Source organism: Pangasianodon hypophthalmus, chromosome 17 (assembly GCF_027358585.1).
Source record: "Pangasianodon hypophthalmus isolate fPanHyp1 chromosome 17, fPanHyp1.pri, whole genome shotgun sequence".
NCBI classification, from domain to species: Eukaryota; Metazoa; Chordata; class Actinopteri; order Siluriformes; family Pangasiidae; genus Pangasianodon; species Pangasianodon hypophthalmus.
In genome coordinates this window covers 5,719,415-5,738,061 of record NC_069726.1, presented here as the reverse complement: position 1 = coordinate 5,738,061, position 18,647 = coordinate 5,719,415, and the positions used below count along the sequence as shown (strand labels likewise).

The 18,647-nt window shown below is 38.2% G+C and overlaps 1 protein-coding gene across 5 annotated transcripts; it reads right to left on the bottom strand.

The window, feature by feature from the left end:
- Positions 1 to 256: 256 nt before the first annotated feature.
- Positions 257 to 18,323, bottom strand: LOC113544883 (spindlin-Z). 5 transcript variants are annotated; one of them, XR_008304417.1, is made up of 7 exons: positions 17,772 to 18,193; positions 12,675 to 12,943; positions 12,522 to 12,570; positions 11,959 to 12,209; positions 8,794 to 9,027; positions 2,676 to 8,253; positions 257 to 859 (listed from the first exon to the last, which is right to left on the bottom strand). XR_008304417.1 is itself a non-coding variant. In XM_026943935.3 (6 exons), exons 2-6 carry the CDS (start codon positions 12,724 to 12,726, stop codon positions 8,054 to 8,056), a joined length of 786 nt encoding a protein of 261 aa, XP_026799736.1. In that variant the 5' UTR covers positions 12,727 to 12,943; positions 18,202 to 18,323; the 3' UTR covers positions 257 to 8,053. The 5 variants fall into 5 exon arrangements, 3 of the variants coding, with proteins under 3 accessions (XP_026799736.1, XP_026799737.1, XP_053097122.1); XR_008304418.1 differs by having other exon boundaries at positions 257 to 2,890; positions 3,214 to 8,253; XM_026943935.3 differs by lacking the exon at positions 17,772 to 18,193 and adding an exon at positions 18,202 to 18,323 and having other exon boundaries at positions 257 to 8,253.
- Positions 18,324 to 18,647: the final 324 nt, after the last annotated feature.

The window sequence follows — 18,647 nt, the reverse complement described above, 5'->3', positions numbered from 1 at the left end:
ATTGTTTCTATAGTAACAAATCATATGCTCCACATAATTTAAGACTAATAATAATAATAATAATAATAATAAAAAAATACATGTTAAACAACACATTTTTTAAAAAGTAAAAGGTTTATTTGTTAATGTTATTTGTTAGGAGACTTTTATTTTACATTTATGGAAGGAGTCTGAGGTGTTAACGCTTTGTAACAGTCACTGTGAGGAGTTTATGCTTTCTGGTTTCTCTGGAAAATGACAAGCTGTGTTTTTGAGAGAGAGAGAGAGAGAGAGAGAGAGAGAGCGAAAAGAGAGAGAGAAGAGAGAGGCTGATGAGGGAATGTGTGTTTATCACACACACAACATAAGTGAGCCCAGGAACTAACTTGTCTCTCATGTGTTCCACAACATCAAATCAAACTATAAATCATTAAAATGCGCAACGTTTCATATATTAATTACATTTTAAAAACTCCACCTGCATGTCAACAATCTACCCGTCACCCCAGCGTGCATTATTTTTGTATACCAGCATGTGTTAGTCCTTACATTACAGCATCTCTGAAAGTAGTTCTGGCTGTAATTCAAATCACAGGTTATATATCAATGCGCTAATGCTAAGTTCTATAAATTATTATTTATATAGTAACATTCACTGGGACTTTTATGGTGGGCATTCTACATAACCTAAGGCTATCAATAAATCGATTAAAAATGTGTTAACGTTTTTAACAAAGAATAACATATAATGGTTGATATGGTGAAACTTTCTAAAAGGAGATGCTTGTTTAACATTTATGGAAGTGTCAATGCTTTGTAGCACTCACGGAAGAATCTTCAGAACAGAGGAGTTTCCGCTTTCTTGGTAACATGACGTTAACTTCAAGAGAGACAGAAAAAAAGAGAGGCTGGTGAGGAAACAAGTTTTTAGCTGCTATAACATAAGTGATAACAGGAACTAACTTCTTTTACAGACATTCCACAACAATAAATGTAACTATAAATAGTTATAAATTAAAATTGTAATCGCTGGCAAATTGCTGTGGTCTAAGAGGAATAAAACACTTTAGGACATACTGTTTTAGGAAAATAATCAGCTATGTGATGGTAAAGATGACTCTGCTTTGAGTCAGGCCGATCTGTAACGATCCACCATGATATAATGCATCGGATTGCACAAATGGGCATCATGGAAATGTGCAATATAAGCATTCTAATAATTATGCATTTAATGTAATTACATAGAGTTAAATATATAGTGAGCATGCTGGTCACACAATCACGTTCTTTCGTGGAGAGCCTGTGAGAGTCCTGTCTCATTACCGAGATGAGAATCATCAGCACCTGTTAAGTGATCGATAGTGGACTGATAGCTCCAGTTTGCAATGACAAACACACATTATACTTTATATTGTTACATGACCATGTTATTATAGTTAAAAAAAGCACTTCAGTAGTGTTCAAACACCATCCCCACGCCTCTGTGATCTACTATGCCTGAAAATAAGGCTGCGGAAACCGACCATTTTAGCCGACTTTGGAGCTCTGTGTCTGCTACAGAGCTCATTATGTTTCAGTTGATCAGACACTTGGTTTATTCAATCGAAATTTTGGAGAGAAGATATGGCGAACCTATAGCACAATTCTGTTCACAATATATTAAACCTCCGTTCATAACAATTTTTAATTAATTTTTAATTATTGCATGTTATCCTCTCGCTCACAAACACATGCACACACTTTTGAGACAAATGCTTGAATGTGAGTGTACGTACACTAAAAATGACATTTACTTGCTGGTTTGTTTAAATGAACTTATCACATAATTAAATCTCACACTTGGGATCTGTAATCTTAATTATGTGAGTTTTTTATTACAGAGTTGACATCAGCAAAATCTTTTCCTAATGTGACACTAGTATGATGTTTTTGTAGTATGAGATGTGTGAACATAATCCTGCACTCAACTTAACTCAGAAGTGGGAAGTCTGAACTCAGAAGTACTTAAATTTTCTTATAATTTTTAAGTATTCTATTGTTATACACTTAATGGGCAAAAGTATGTGGACACCTGACCATCACACCCATGTGTGGGTCTTCCCCAAACTGTTGTCACAAAGTTGGACCCACACAATTGTACAGAATGTCTTTGTGTGACGTAGCATTACAATTTCCCTTCACTGGAACCAAGAGGCCCGAACCTGTTCCAGCATGACAATGCCCCTGTGCACAAAGCGAGGTCCATAAAGACATGGTTTGAGAAGGTTGGAGTGGAAGAACTCGAGTGTTCTGCACAGAGCCCTGACCTCAACCCCACTGAACACCTTTTGGATGAATTGGAACGCTGACTGCACCCCAGACCTCCTCACCCAACATCAGCGCCTGACCTTACTAAAGCTCCTGTGGCTGAATGAGCACAAATCCCCACAGCCGCACTCCAAATCTAGTGGAAAGCCTTTGCATAAGTGTGGAGGTTTTTATAACAGCAAAGGGAGGACTAAATCTGGAATGGGATGTTCAACAAGCACATATAGGTGTGATGGTCAGGTGTCCACAAACTTTTGGCCATACAATATAACTTTTGTTGTAGTTGAGCTCGAACATCTGTAGGACATGGTTTCACAATCTATTTTATAAATTTATTAGTAACATTTGTTACATACAAGGCCAGATGTGTCCTTAATCATATTCCAAACCTTCTAGCTCTTCTTGAAGCCTCTAGAAATCCAACTGCTATTTGTCCTCAAGGTGGCTGCTACTTTTTTTTTTTTTTTTTGCATCATCCAGAACCTCTGTGTATTCATAAATGAGGACAACCATCTACAGTGTGAAAAGGGGAAGAAGATGATGATATAGTGCTCTGCAAGGGTCAATAGGAGATGCCAGGCAACATCTGTCCACACCTGCGTGTCTGCAAGAGCATGATTATTGTTCAACAGAATCTAAATCAATCCATTAATAAACAGTATTTTACCTTCACTAAGATACTGGGCAAAGCACAAAATAGAAACTATTTCAGACAAATGCAATTCAAATGACCAGTATGTTTTAAATGATAAACTTCGAACAAACAAATCTATTGTTTGAATAGCAATTATTTATGTGCACACTGAAAAAGTACATTTAAATATATTTTAAATACATTTTAAATACATTTTTGTATGCATGCAAAATTAAACAAAATTACATCTTTGCTTAAACTACTGCAGTGGTTAAAAACACAAACTTACTTACTCCCAGTCATTTTGAGCGTCCTCTTCCCTGTGATCACCTCGTTACCATGTACACCCAGATACATGGTCACTGGTCTGCACTCACAACAGCAGCCACTAAAGCTCGCATGATAAGTATATTTATTTATTTATTTTTAGAAGAGGCATCTCCTTGGGCCAGGAAGTCCACTTTGCACCAGGCTGAGAGCTTGCTGAATTGCAGGCTGAAAGCAAACACTCGGCAGCATTAAAGACTATTTCATTGTTCTATGATCATTTGTCAAAACTATCCTATGGGGACGTTAATAACAGTACATTTAAAAAAAACAACAACACTTACTTCCTTCTGCCTGTAATCTGTTTAGGTGATGCAATACTCATAAAAATAAATAAATTATTCAAAAAATTATATATATTTATATATATCCCAGCACATCCCACAGATGCTTGATCAGATTGAGATCTGGGGAATTTGGAGGCCAAGTCAACACCTTCAACTCTTTGTCATGTTCCTCAAACCATTCCTGGGCAATTTTTGCAGTGTAGCAGGGTGCCTTATCCTGATGAAAGAGGCCACTGCCATTAGGGAATACCGTTGCCATGAAGGGGTGTATTTGGTCTGCAACAATGTTTAGGTAGGTCGTACGTGTCAAAGCAACATCCACATGAATGCCAGGACCCAAGGTTTACCAGCAGAACATTTCCCAGAGCATCACACTGTCTCTGCCAGCTTGCCTTCTTCCCATAGTGCATCCTGGTGCCATCTCTTCCCCAGGTAAGCAACACACACACGCACCCGGACGTCCAAATGATGTAAAAGAAAATGTGATTCATGAGACCAGGCCACCTTCTCCATTGCTGCATGGTCCAGTTCTGATGGTCACGTAGTCATTGTAGGTGCTTTCGGCAGTGGACAGGGGTCAGCATGGGCACTCTGCCCGGTCTGAGGCTACACAGCCCCATACGCAGCAATCTGTGATGCACTGTGTGTTCTGACACATTTCTAATCATAGCCAGCATCAACTTTTTCAGCAATTTGTGCTACAGTAGCTCTTCTGTGGGATCAGACAGGTTAGCCTTCTCTTCCCACGTGCATCAGTGAGCCTTGGGCCCCCACAACCCTGTCGCCGGCTCACTGTTTGAACTTCCTTGGACCACTTTTGGTAGGTACTAACCACTGCATACCGGGAACACCCCACAAGACCTGCCGTTTTGGAGATGCTCTGACCCACTCGTCTAGCCATCACAGTTTGGCCGTTTTCAAAGTCTCTCTAATCCTTATGCTTGCCCATTTTTCTTGCTTCCATCACATCAACTTCGAGAACTGACTGCTCACTTGCTGCCTAATATATCTGACCCTTTGACAGGTGCCACTGTAATGAGATAATCAATGTTATTCACTTCACCTGCCAGTGGTATTAATGTTATGGCTGATTGGTGTGTGTGTGTGTGTATATCTATATATGACTGTGTATATAAAATCATAGAAGCAAAGTAAATATCTAAATAATCATGTTCTTGATTCAAAGTCATTAACTATGATGAACAAGATAATAATAATAATTATACTACTACTACTACTAATAATAATAATTCATTTATTAATATTCCTTCTGGTTCCTGGTGAGGGTCATGCTCAGCCATGACTTCTTTATCTCCAGCCATAGATGTCAGACATTCCCAAGCCAACAGCAGGATACAACATCTTAAGGTCTGCCACGACATCCTCCAACAACAACAACAACAACAACAACAACAATAAAATAGTTATTCTTTGCACAGTTACAATCGGACAGTGCTGTGTATAATTACAGGCCGGAAAGCTAGATGATTCCAAAAAACTTACAAAGTATTGCTCAGATATTTAAAGATTTATATTTATATTTAAAATATAAGGTTTATTACCCACGCATCTATGAAAAAAAAAAAATCAGAACTATGCCACTTTTAGGTAAATAATCAGGTTTTTTCCCCCCCATGTAATGTGAATGTAATTAAATTATCTTTCCACAGAAATAAAATGGCTGGGCCCGTTATTTCAAAAAAGATATAGTCATATCGAATTTCACATGAAGTTTTATTTTTTATCTTATAAGGATAGACTTACATAATAATTATAAAAATTACTTACAGAATTAAGTAACAGGTTTTAAAATGTGTTTATACTTCTAAATGCAAATAAAATGAACTATCTACAATGTTTAGAAAAAGAAAATGCCGTCCAATAGAAGCTATATAAGCGAAGAACATGAAATCTATACATGTATCTGTGACAATCATCAAATTGCACTTTTTTTTTTCCTTTTTTTTTAACAAAGTAATCAAAGAGCATCAGCATCTCAAAGGGACCATATTGACGATTTTGTATTCCTCTCTCACTGTGTGCATTGAGCAGGAAAAAATACACTTTCCCTTTCTCTTACTTCCAAATGTACAAAGTTGAATTAGATATGTACGATATACAGTATGAAATTTCACACATGCACGCGCGCACACACACACACACACACAAGCATACACTTACACAACTCCTATACAGGTTTCTTGTATTAAGCTATCGCCTCCCCTGGATTAATTTCGTACTAACTAAGGGACTGGACGTGTACTGTTTTACGTGTTGAGTAGATATGATCCCTCAAATGCTGTGTAACACTGGTACCTTGCCCTTCAGTTGGCACTCCACATAAAACACCAGTGCATTTGATCTGATAGAGCGTAGTAGAAAATAAAACACTTTCATTTTAGAAATGGGCGAGAATTTAAAACAAAAAAAAAAAAAAAAACAAAAAAAAACAAACAAACAAAAAAAAAAAAGGATTTCCACAATTGTTAAACACAATAAGCTTTCCATTTAGGAAACAAAGAACTGAAAGAAAAGACGGGTACACATGCATCACACTGACGTACACTTACAACTCTACTCATATCATGCAAAAAAGAATGGCCTAGCATTCAGATTTTTTTTTTTTTTCTTCGTTTGAATTTCCCACGTTGACCGGACATCAAACACGGTACAATACTACAGTAGGTAAGTGTAAAGAAAAGGCCGAACCGTCCAACTGAGCGTCCGTTTGCATAATGACACGTTCATATGCCACTGCTGAAACAAGTCTGAAATGTACGCAAAGCTGCAATGGTTACTGAAGGTGCATACGATTTTCTTACAGTCTTCCCGAATGGATATGAATCACAATGGTTTAATGGACAGCAGTTCTTTTTTTTTTTGTTGTTGTTGTTCTTGTTGTTTTCTTTCTTTCTTTTTTTTTTGGTAAGCTAAGCGTTAAGGTCGTACGGTTAAACAGCTGTGACATCATTTCCACTGTCTATGGTTGAAATAACGCTGTTGTGTGTATCAAAAGTGAGAGAGTTCTCTCCGTGCCCTTATTAATTTTTTTTATATACATTTATGTTTTCTTTTTTCGGACTGCAAGTGAACACTGTTTAAAAATAACAGGATAAATCTAGCGGGCTGAACGGACACTCATGAGAAGGAAAGAAAAAAAAAAAAAAAAAGGCATGAGGTAATGACTAACATGTGGCTGCGAGTGTATATGCGTTACTTTAAACTCTGTAACATTCCTGAGGAGAGAAAGCCCCTCAGGTCATCATACATACAGCTCTATTAGGAACGTACAAAAGAAGAATATGAAAAGCAGACTTGTCTTTTACAGCGAGGCACATACATTTCAGCGTTTAAAAAAAAAAAAAAAAAAAAAAAATCTCAAAAGGCTAACTGTGTAAGTAGCTACTTATTTACCAAATATGATTAGAATGGGTTGCGATGCACTACCTGAATACTTAAATTATTATTGCAGTTTTCTTACTATTGTTAATCTTGACTGAATATTCTTGGAATATTTGGCCAATTTTTCTACGCGTATTCATTCGGAAATGAATACAAATGAAGTGAAAATCTAACCGTGTTGTAGTGAAATAAAATATACTGCGTAATAAAATTAAGACAATTATGAGCCATCCACGAATATCACGAAATACAAATTGCAAATACATTTAAAAACACAATTACGAAGGCATCAATGAGCCATAGCTGAATAGCACGAGAACTATATAATCAATTCTGTTCACCTTTTTTTTTTTTTTTAAATGAATGCTCATAAATGGCTATCAAATAAGTGGCTGAATTTTGATAAATCATGTATCTTTCAAAAATAACCAAGTGCTCCAATATGTAGTAAAGGCAAAAAACATTAGTGCTTACAATAATCAACAGATCATGGAATAATGTGGAATCTATGATTTAAAAAAAAACAAAAAAAAAAACCGGACAAATACAACACAGTATGAAAGAAGCTGGTGAGCAAACTACAAATACGCATCATCTATCAAACAGATGAGTAAAATTTGTAGTACGTGTGATTTGGTGGGAGTAACTGAGCTTTTCATCCCCACTGCTTTGTGCTATATGGTAGAACTGCATCAAAGCAAATGAAATTTTCAGCGATTAAAAAGCTGAGCCTCTCAGTCGTCAAAGTGCCCGATTCGAAAGTAAGAGCTGGAGGCTGACCTCCGATCCTCCCATTCACGAGTGGAAATGATGTACGCCTGTTATTCAACAGGAATGAACAACACTAAAAAATGATGATATGAACATGTAGCTACGTTTTGTTTAGGGAGTAACATGTCAAAAACAACACCCATCCCTTCATGTGGAAACGAGAAAAAGACACTTAACTAGTGGCAATCCAAGGCTCCAGTGAAATATCCATCACCGCATCTCCATTAAGATGGTGCAAAGAAACGTTCCGTGAGGACTTTTGGCAGAGTTTGTGGATCACATCCGAAGTCAATCTCCTCTTGGGCTACCACCTGGACCTCCTTCTTTCTCCGCCTCGTTTGCCCGCCTATGACGTTTTCACCAAGTCGTACACGTAAATGTGAAAGTCGTCATCGAACTTGATGAAATAGACGGAGGGCTTGGCCTCCACCTGGTGTATGACCATGCCAGTCCGTTTGGAGCCGTCCTCTTTGGCGTACTCCACTTGCTTGCCGACGAGGCTGTCCACCACCTCTCCGGGCTCTCGCTCCGCGGGGGGAGAATCGTCTGAAAACGTGAAAGACAAAACAACATTAAATGCCAAGAAATCACAGATGGAAATCGGAGTCACTTTGCCTGAAGAGTGTTGCAGAATGGAGCACGTGATCTTCCTATCCTATTTCAACTTCATACACACTTTGCAGATTTAAAAAGGTTAGAGAACCTGAAATACTTCCTCCTACTCCACATCACAATGTGTCTTCTTTCCTTCCTTTGGATTCAGTCGGTATTGCTTCTCAGATGATACACTCTACCCTTTGCCTCTTTTTGGGAACATCGCTATTCCTGTATGTTTAAAAGACTTTAAAATCTCTCAAAGAAAAGTGATAACTTAAAAAGAAGTAGCTATGTAGAGCCCATGTATACAAGTGATGTCATCTACCATCTTCAAATTTCCCCCAATCACAAATATTGCAATACAAGGAAAACAAAAATTGCAAACTATGCTCGGCTTGAACTTATTCTCTTCAGTTTGGGTTAGAATTTGGAAAGAAAAAAAAAAAAACAAAACCTGTTTTTAAACTAATTTCTGTGAACCAAACTCACTTGAATCTGGCATGATCCTCAGGTCTCCATCCTTGTAGTCATCGAGCAGCTGATACATGTAGAGGACCGGGTCCTTTTCATAAGTGATATAAAACCATGTGTTCATAATGGGTGCACGGGCCAACACCATGCCCCGCCATTCGTCCTTCGAGCCTTCCTCCGTCTCGAACATGTGCTCCACTGCCTTGCCTATCATCGTGTCAGCCAGATGTGCGTCGCTGATGCGCGTGGAAGCTGGTGCAAGGATGAGAAAAGAAAAATCAATGACCTGGATCCAGAAGTGCCTTAATAAGAAAATTGAAACTATACATTTTGTAAAGGTATGCATTATATCCATTAGGAAAAATCTCTCAGAATGAGTTTTACAGCTCAGGGGTGATCATTTCTTAATCGGGGTGTAGCAAATTATTAATTCATTAGATAACACATTGGGGAATTAAAAGCTTCAACCTAATTAATAGGTTGGTAGTCGGATAATTAGCTAGTGACGTGCATTAAGTAAAAAGTGAAAGAAAAGCTGACACTATCGTTAAATAAACATTTATGAGCAAGGCAGCACATAAATATAAACCTGTGATTTGCCTGGCTGCTTCAACAGCACTGTGTACGAGTGTAACTATGCATTGTGACATGAGGCGTTGCTATGCAAAAAATGTGACAATGTGTATCATGGGAATGTGCGATTCACATCATGGAAATCAGCATTCTATTAATTATACATCTAATGCAACTGTACATTTAAAACACCAGAGCTCCCAATTTGCACACCCATGGAGAGAGTGCCCTGGGCCTGATAGCTCCGGATCATAATGACCGACACGCATTATAAGTTATATGGTTACACAATCATGTTATAACAGTTAAAAAGAGTTCTTCAGTTGCTTTCAAATGACACCAGCCCTGCGCTGCTGCAATCTACAGTGCCCAAAAAAAGAGGTCACGGAACTCAGACATTTTAGCCGACTTTGGAGCTCTATTTCTGGTTAAAATGATGCCTCAGGCACTGCTACGGAGCTCATTATGTTTCAATCGATCAGTTTCCCCAGATCTGAGACTTGGTTTATTCAAGCTAATTTTTGAGAGATTATTTTATACATGTATTTATTTATTTTTAAGATATGGTGAACCTGTAATACATTTTGCTTACAATACAATATTAATATTAAAATATTAAACCTCTGTTCATAGCAATTTTTGATGCATTTAGTTTTATCCAGACACAATTGTACATTGTTTTGCATTGTTTATGATTCAGAAATAAAAAAAAGGAGTCTTTTCAGTCATAATTCTTTCTCAATAATATTTTGTTCAAAATATTCTGAGAATCGAATTTAATCGAATTGAATCAAATCGTGAAGCCAGTATCATGAATCAAATGGCATAGTGACAGAAGTGTATCGTTACACCCCTAGTGCTGTGGCATGATATATACTAAGGAACAGTGCAACTCAGAAACGTGAAGTGTGTATTAGTTACAGCGTTCTGGTTCGTCACACCACTATGAAATGTGTTATGTTTAAATATAAATACAAAAGAAATTTCAAGGGCATAGTCAGGGGTAAAATACAGTCAACAGAAAAATAAACATTGCTGGTGACTACCATATGAGCAGCTTTCTTAATTTGTCTGTCAGGTACCTAACAATGAAAAAGTAATAGCCCTGACACATAATTTGCTAGTCACAAACACACAGACTAGTAATTTGTGCGCCCTGTTTGAAGCGCTACTTGCTTGAAAGTAAAACACCTAATACAAAAGTTCTCATTCTAATTCTAACTGCCTGATGCACATTTATCAAAACACACAATTTCTAATGCATTTGTATAAATTATGTATAAAATTTCTAATTACATATTGAAAATTATGTCTGTGTCGGTCTGGGAATACGTGTCAAATGTTGCTGTGGTTGAATTCTGCCAAACAGCTAAGAAAAAAAAAAAAAAAGAACAAAACAAAAACCTGGTTTTGGCCAAAACTGCTTTTTCTGCCAATAACATACAAGAAATCATGCTAATGAAAATCATGCTAATGAAAATCTTGGATGCACGGACAACCCGAAAACAATGCTACCACCACCTAGTGGCAGACTCGTTCAAACATATCATTTAATTAAAGTACTTCTCAGAGCAACATATAGTAGAAAATGTGATGCCATATGATGAGTTTTCTCAGGCTGCCACATGTGTCCTAAAAATAATATTCAGTAGTTAATGCCCAATAAGTGATCTATCATTAGCTGGAACTAGAGTTTCTAGGCAACATGTATCAACATTAAGGGTGGAACATGATGCCACTATCTTAGTGAGTGAGTGAATTAGTGAAGTGACTTGTGGCCAAGTATGGTGACCCATACTAGGAATTTGTGCTCTGAATTTAACCCATCCAAGTGCACACACACAGTAGTGAACACACTATCTGTTGCAATCGGTTTAGTCCTCAAAATATCAGTATCTGCATTCAGATTTAAACCCAGATTGGGGAAGGCCTACATGTGAAGGGCTTTTCTTTTCCTTTTTTTTTTTTTTTTTTTTTAAAAATAAACAAAAAACCATTCCACCAGAAACACTGGAAGACACTGTAGGAAAAACTCAGATGTAGAAACGTCAGTGCTGTCAGCATGGTGTGCGAATCTGGGCTCTGACAGTTCCTCGACCTCAGCTACATCACTCTAGTTCATAATTGGTCTCAACTAGAGATGTGCATGCTGTTTTTTTTTTTTTTTATATGCAGTTATTATTTTTGTTTGTGCCTGCAATATTTTCTGATTAGTTGGTTTATTTCCCAAACTATAAAACCTAATTTAAAATCACCATGATCCTGACCAGGCAGTTACTAAGGATCAATGAATGAGCATGACAAGTTCACGTTAATGAATATGGTCTTCCTTTGTTCCATGAGTTTCACCTGATCACTAAAATTAAAACCTCCTGCTCACATTACTTTTTTTTTTTTCTGGCAAGCTTTCTTTAAAAGACAAACAAACAAACAAAAGAATATAATGAACCTCCTTTTCATATCAATATTTGCATCTGTTAAGAAGACATTATCTAGTCATTCCAGATAATGTATTCGTATTTGGTTACATCCCTATTCAACATATATAGAAAGAAAAAACTAAAAACAAAAACAAACAAAAAACAAAAACAAAACAGAATCAAGGCGTACCTACACGATCCGGCAGGACTTCCAGCCCCTGCACTCGCTCATCCTTGTGCAGCTCCAGGCCATATACGCAGTCGAACCCATCGTACTTGATTAGATAGAGGGATGGGTTGACTGGCACTTGGTCTAACACGGTGCCCTTCCACTGGGACGCCGCTCCGCTGCCCTCCTTCCAGATGTGCTGTATGCGGCAGCCCACTATGTTTCGCCGGGGTTGAGACACTTTGGTGGGCCCCACGCTGCTTTTGTGTTTTCTGTAAGAATAAAGATGTTGAAATGCCTATACAGCAAGTCAGTGCAAATGGCTTTCTGGTATAATTTAAGACTTTTCAAGTGTTCTGTGTACACTATGAAAATCCACCATGACCTTGAGAGATTCTGTTCGCAGCCAAAACAAGCGAACCACACCAATAAGCCCACATGCCAATAAATCAGTTCAGTATTGCATTTATAGTCTTTTCAGACTCAACCAATCATGACTTAAAGCATTCGACAATGCACATAAACAAAGTCTCTCTGACTAATTTAAACTGTAAATCGGATGTCTCCAGGGTTGGAAAACTTACTTGTGGGAATTCTTCTTCTTCATCATATTTGCAGAGACACCGGCATGTCCTTAAACAGTGAAATCGTGCAGAAATACATTGTCGTTACTGCAAACAGCCCTTTGAAAAGTAGGATGTATACACACAAAACAAATGACCTTACGCGAAGTTTACCTGCATCAGCTCTGGATCTCTGGCCTGCGTTCTTCCCGAATGGGGTCTTCATTCATCTGGATGTAGGGGAGCAGCCTTGCTGCCAAACTAGGGTGAAAATATGAATTCAAATCTGTCTAATGAAAAAAAAGGTGTGGTGAAAATGGGGTGAAAAAGGAAAGATGCTGGCAGGTAATCCAATAGTCCAATCTGGTGTTATCAGCAGCCCACTCAGGGCTCTCAGGTGATGGTTATCCAGTCTTTTATTTTTGTAGAAGGGCTTTTAAAACCTACGAAAAAGAGAGAAAACGAGAAGCAGATTTACTATTTTTAATCCTGAAACAAATACCATAATGGTTCCCTGCCAGCTTTATTAATTTGTAGACGAAGCCCCACCGAGTCGGATCAGCCTGTATATGAGCTAGAGAGAATACATCTAAAAACTTTCAGCCATAATGCCTAGCAGATGTCTCTAGTTGCACTCCAAACTTGGAAATTGATTTTTAATTGGACTGACATGTAAACTCATTAAAGAGTATTTCGTACATTGGTCTGGATCACCCAAACGTACGCAGAGTCTTAGAAATCTGATCAGATAAGCATCGACATCGAACGTTATTTAGCCAACCAAGTCAAGGTTGTGGCGTTACACATCAGGGCGGAAGTCAGCTGATGGCTGGTGCACTTTTAATCATAAAAAAAAAAAAAAAAAAAAAATAAAATATGGTGGCCATGGAGTTTGTTCTGCTGAACCCGAATGACACTAATTATAACCTGAAGAGAAGCAGATGCAGGTATTCCGAATCACAAAGTCAGCTTGAGTAAAACAACCTTCCTCAAACCTTTAAAACCTATTACAAGAGAATTATCACTCAACTGGCTGAGCCGCAATCCTTCAATACTGTACGGTGAAAAAAAAAAAAAAAAAAAAAAGATTTTCAATGGAGGGAAAATAATGCTATTAGGGAACCCAATTAGTGTCAAAAGATAAATGGACAGAAAAAGCGATAGATACAATTGAAAATATGCTTAATATGCAGCATCATGACTTGATTGTGCTTAATTTCACCATGGAATTTGGTTGGTGCTAGTAAACCCAAAAAAGATATGAGTGGTAGTGCAAAAGTGTCTTAAAAATGGATTTGGGAAATTTGAGACCGCTGGAGTATAAGGCTGATTTATATTTGCTGTTAACCACGTATATGTGTAAGCAAAATGGCCGCCACGCATATCTTTCTGACGATTGGCACATGGCTTGTGCATGTCCTGGCATGTCCGCGTGGTGCCATACCAACGAAAATAGTGGAGGCAGTATAGCACCATCTGACACTGTGCTCCCAACTGAATAAACAAATTAATGTTGTGTCTCAAACTGCATACTTATGTACTATTCTAGACTCTTCTTCAGTATCAACACTAACCAGTTTCCCTTTTACAGTTACTGTTTCAACTTCACCTCTTAAACCTACTGAAAGGTCTGTTTTGAGTACCAGAAAATCTGCTGGATTTTCTAGATTAATAAATACTTATGAACGTAGGATGAGGGTTTTCAATTTGAGACGCAGATCATGACAGCAATCACGCCGACAGCGGAATGTTTGAAAGAGAACCGGAGCTCATCGATCGTTAAACATCGCATGAAATCGCTAAATGTTACATTTCGACTCAGAAAGCAGACAGACAGAGATGTTTTGGCTCTGACGTGCCATCTAGCGGACACCGCTTTTAATCCTCCAAATGTACATAAAACATTCAAGCGAGCATTTCATGTGAACAATGTCACTTGCGTAGCAGTTGCTTTTGCACAGGGAAAATATTTAGAACAGCACCTTTAGTGTCATTCCAGGAACATTTTCAATATGCCCTCGTTCACTTCCCCTCGTGGCTCGGCATGCATCGCTTAGCGAACTGAGCTAGCTAGCTTTCGATCTTGCTGTATAGAATAATAAATTTACATCAACTCAGAGAGATGCTGTATAGCTGGTTTCATAAAACCCATATTTGAACTAAGAAAATCACATTTTTGCTCGTACTTTTAAACATCACCCAGTTGCTTGTGTCAGTTCATATATAAACGACTATATCCACCACTTCTTGCTTTTTCGAGAAGGAAATTGCATCAGATCACAATGCCTTTGGGGCCAGTTCTGCTCCTGAAATCTACAGTCATGGTTAGTCAATCCCTCAGGCTTCCAAGGGCTCATCTAACAAACCTCAGTTGGTAAAAATAATGGAAAAGAAGGCGAGGTGGTCTCTTCAAGAGCAAACGGCAATGGAAAGTTGACAAGGGGATGAAATACATGACTCAGCTCAATAAGACACTAAACGCTAGTTTACTTTACCCCTCGGGTCTTTCTGTTTGATCGCCTTAATAAAAGAAGACCAGACTAAGGCTGTTCTAATGAACTGCTCTTAAACCTGATCTCTCATTGCCAGACCCTTTCAGATGAATGCATCACTTCCTCAGATCTATTCCTATTCTGTTCCTTTCAGAGTTGAGACTGAACACAACCCTGTTAGCATGCGATTACGCTGCTGTTGGTCATAGCTGATCAGTAACTCTTGGCTCATCATTATCATTAATGCAATGTTTATAAGCATTGGACCACCAGATCTCGTAAAAACATGAAACGGAAAGTAAACGCAGTATTCCTGTAATGTAATGCATTTGAGTGAAACAACTCCGTGATAGCAGGGTCTGCAGGAAAATGACACAAATATCGTATGATTACTACGTAAGGAAGAAAACCCTGGGGGACGTGCTGTTATAGGAAAATATCCGACGACACGAAGCAGTTACTGGCGATTTTCCATCCTGAAGCTCATTTTCCTAACAGCACATCCTGAAGAGTTTTGTTCCTCTTACACCATGGCAATTTGCCAATGCTAACAAATATTTATTAATGAATAAGGCTGTAGCTTTTATTCATTTATAGTTACATTGAATGTTGTGGAACGTACGCAAAACAATTTAGTTCCTGTTATCACTTACATTACTGCAGCTATAAACAATTTCTCTTCTTTCTCGCTCTTCAATTTAATAAGAAACTGGAAAGCTCTTGGTCTTCAAGACTCTCTTGTGGTGGAAAATACTGAGAGCTAAAGTGCTGACACTGGAGACTCCTTCCATGAAATGTTAAATAAATGTCCGTCTACAGAAAGCTTCACCATTTCAATTATTAGTGACACTAACTCGTATCTTACTGATGAAGGCCTGTGGTGATCATCATGACAAACATCACATTATATAGTTTTTCCTGTCTCAAAGAAATGGCCTGATGATGATGTATTTCCTTTTGAAACAGGAAGTCAGAGTGACGATGTGTTGAAGTGCTTGACTGATTTACTCAACAGCTAATAGCTTTTTGCGATACAACACACTTCTGCGGAATCGAAACATGCCTGACAGCAGCTTAGCAAACTGTCTAAATATAGAGAACAGCGAAGAGTTTATTTAATGAGAGGCTTTTTTTAAACTGTGGAGGATCTGTCACTGCCAGCTTCACCCACGCCTGTCCACTTTAACGAGGATGACATCCTACAAGTTAAGATAGTGAGTGTTTTTTGAGCTGAGGTCGAGTGCTGATGGTCACAGAGTCGTCACTGCGAGGCATCTCACGTGTCTGAGACAAATATTAAATGATATTATTTACTCTTACTGATGGAGAAGCCGTAACGCTGTATAAAGCCTGAATTGTGTTTTTGACGTTTTGGCACTGAGCAGCTTCAAGTTGGTAAGACACTCATATAAGTCATATAACTTACGCAAATTCCATCAAACAAGGACCGGTCGGGAAAAGCGTCTGGGAAGACACATGGTGATGTTTCCTGTTAACGAGCTGCTACTGTAAAGCAAGACACGCCCCCAGGGGACAGGGGGCGTGGCATATACATTCTAGACAGCATTTAATTAGACGAACACAAGACTTGTACAGGATGAGTCATCAAATTTTTTTTCTTCTAATTTTAATAGTTTGGATGGACATTTTCAGAGATATACTATCATACTGGTGTCTAAAGGAGCAAATTTGGTTGCGCTTTTAAAAAATATATTGCATTTCTGGTCAAATTCAGGCCTATTGGAACAATCCATTAGGCCTTGGAACAAACAGGGGACATTATTGGCAGCTGGAACAGTTGGCTTTTGTTACATCAAGGTGAGGATTACTGCTAATTGATCCATTAGGGCTGTAAAGGTGCCCTACAAAGCCATTCATCACAAATACAAATGAAGTGGCGCGGCATAGCATGGCATGGCATGGCATGGCATGGCGGCTCCCGCCCCCTTCCACACACACACACACACACACACACACACACACAAAACACGCTTCCTTCCCCTGATTCATGCCTCGTCTGTAACTCGGGGTGCAATCTGAACCCATTATTTCGGGCTGATGAGGTTTCAGACTGAGACTTTAAATTTCAAATGAGCTAAGGACAGTACAGAGAGATCAGTTAACAGGATCACCTTTCTGCAAAATGCAAAAAGTGGCCAGATTAGAGACAGCTGACAAGCAAAACCATATCTGCCCTCTGGCACTGTGATCACTTAACTATACACAGCTGGATAGTTACAATGCAAATGCTTTCTAGAAAACCATCGAACAGAGCGGTTTTATATATATATATATATATATATATATATATATATATAAATAACACACACACACACATTTTATATATATATATATATATATATATATATATATATATATATATATACACACATACATATACACACATACATATACACACATACATATACACACACACATATATGCACATACATATATACATATTTACACACACACAAGCTAGCTAGCTTTATAAATGAACGTTAACGCGACAAGATAAGAAATTACTGCAAACAATAATTGTTAGCACAAATATTATTTAACAAGTAATGTGTAAAAATTTTTTTTTGCAATGACAGCTGCACAAAATACATGCTTTTATCCCTATCTCTCAATATAAAACCCTGCCTTTTCAAACAAACAAACAAAAAAAAAAGGCTATATAGATTTATGCTAAGCAATAACCCAATATTCACCAAAAACACAAAAAAAACAAAAATATGCTAAACAAAAACGAAGCTAAATGTGCACCAGCGAATACCTCAGCTAACCTTTACCGACTGCAGAGGTCGTAATTATCCCAGGAGAACACAAAATAAGGTTAGCCACTTCATTTGAAAAGGGCCATAGACAAACCTACAGAGCTGAAATTCACAAACGTTAGCCAGGCAGCTAGCTCTGTAAGCAGTGAGCAATGTCAGCCATGTTTGCTTGGCTATTATTTACAATCCCCGCAGCAGCCGAACAAAGGAGGGACTGTAGAAAAAAAAAAAAAAAAAAAAAAAAAATGAAAAAAAAGCGACGCTGCCTGTCTGACAAGAACCACATTTCAAATGAAAACAAAACAAAATGTCTGGAGAGGAAAACAAAAAAAGCCTCCACTCAGCCTCACAGTGCGGCACGAAAAGCTGTGTCGGTTTGTTTCACAGTTCTCACGAAGCAGTAACATGTTTGGTGATATGTCAGCTTACCCCCTTTATGTTAAATTGTGAATTTATAGCATGCTACGGAAAAATTCCTCTCCCGCTCTCTGAATCCAGCAGCAGCCGTTTTGATGAGCTCAACTGCGGCCGAGACTTCCCCCTCCCTCCCCTTCTCTGCCAAATAGTGCTCCTCCATGAGAGGCGCAGGAAAGCTGCACTTCCTGCACAATAGTGAGCGCCTGTACTGTTTCCATCTTTTTTCACCCTCTGCTTTAAACTTGAGGGCGAAATTTGTGTGTCTGCGCAGACAATGCGACAAGGATGGGGTTAAAAAAATTGTGTATGGCTTTGCTGATGTAATTCTACAATGAATCATATCATCATGTTAACAAAAAAAAAATCATGGCACAAGTAGGGTATGTGTAGTGCACTGAATACTGGATACTGAATAGTGAATAGAGATGATTTCTCTGTTAAAGCTAGGAGAGTGTATT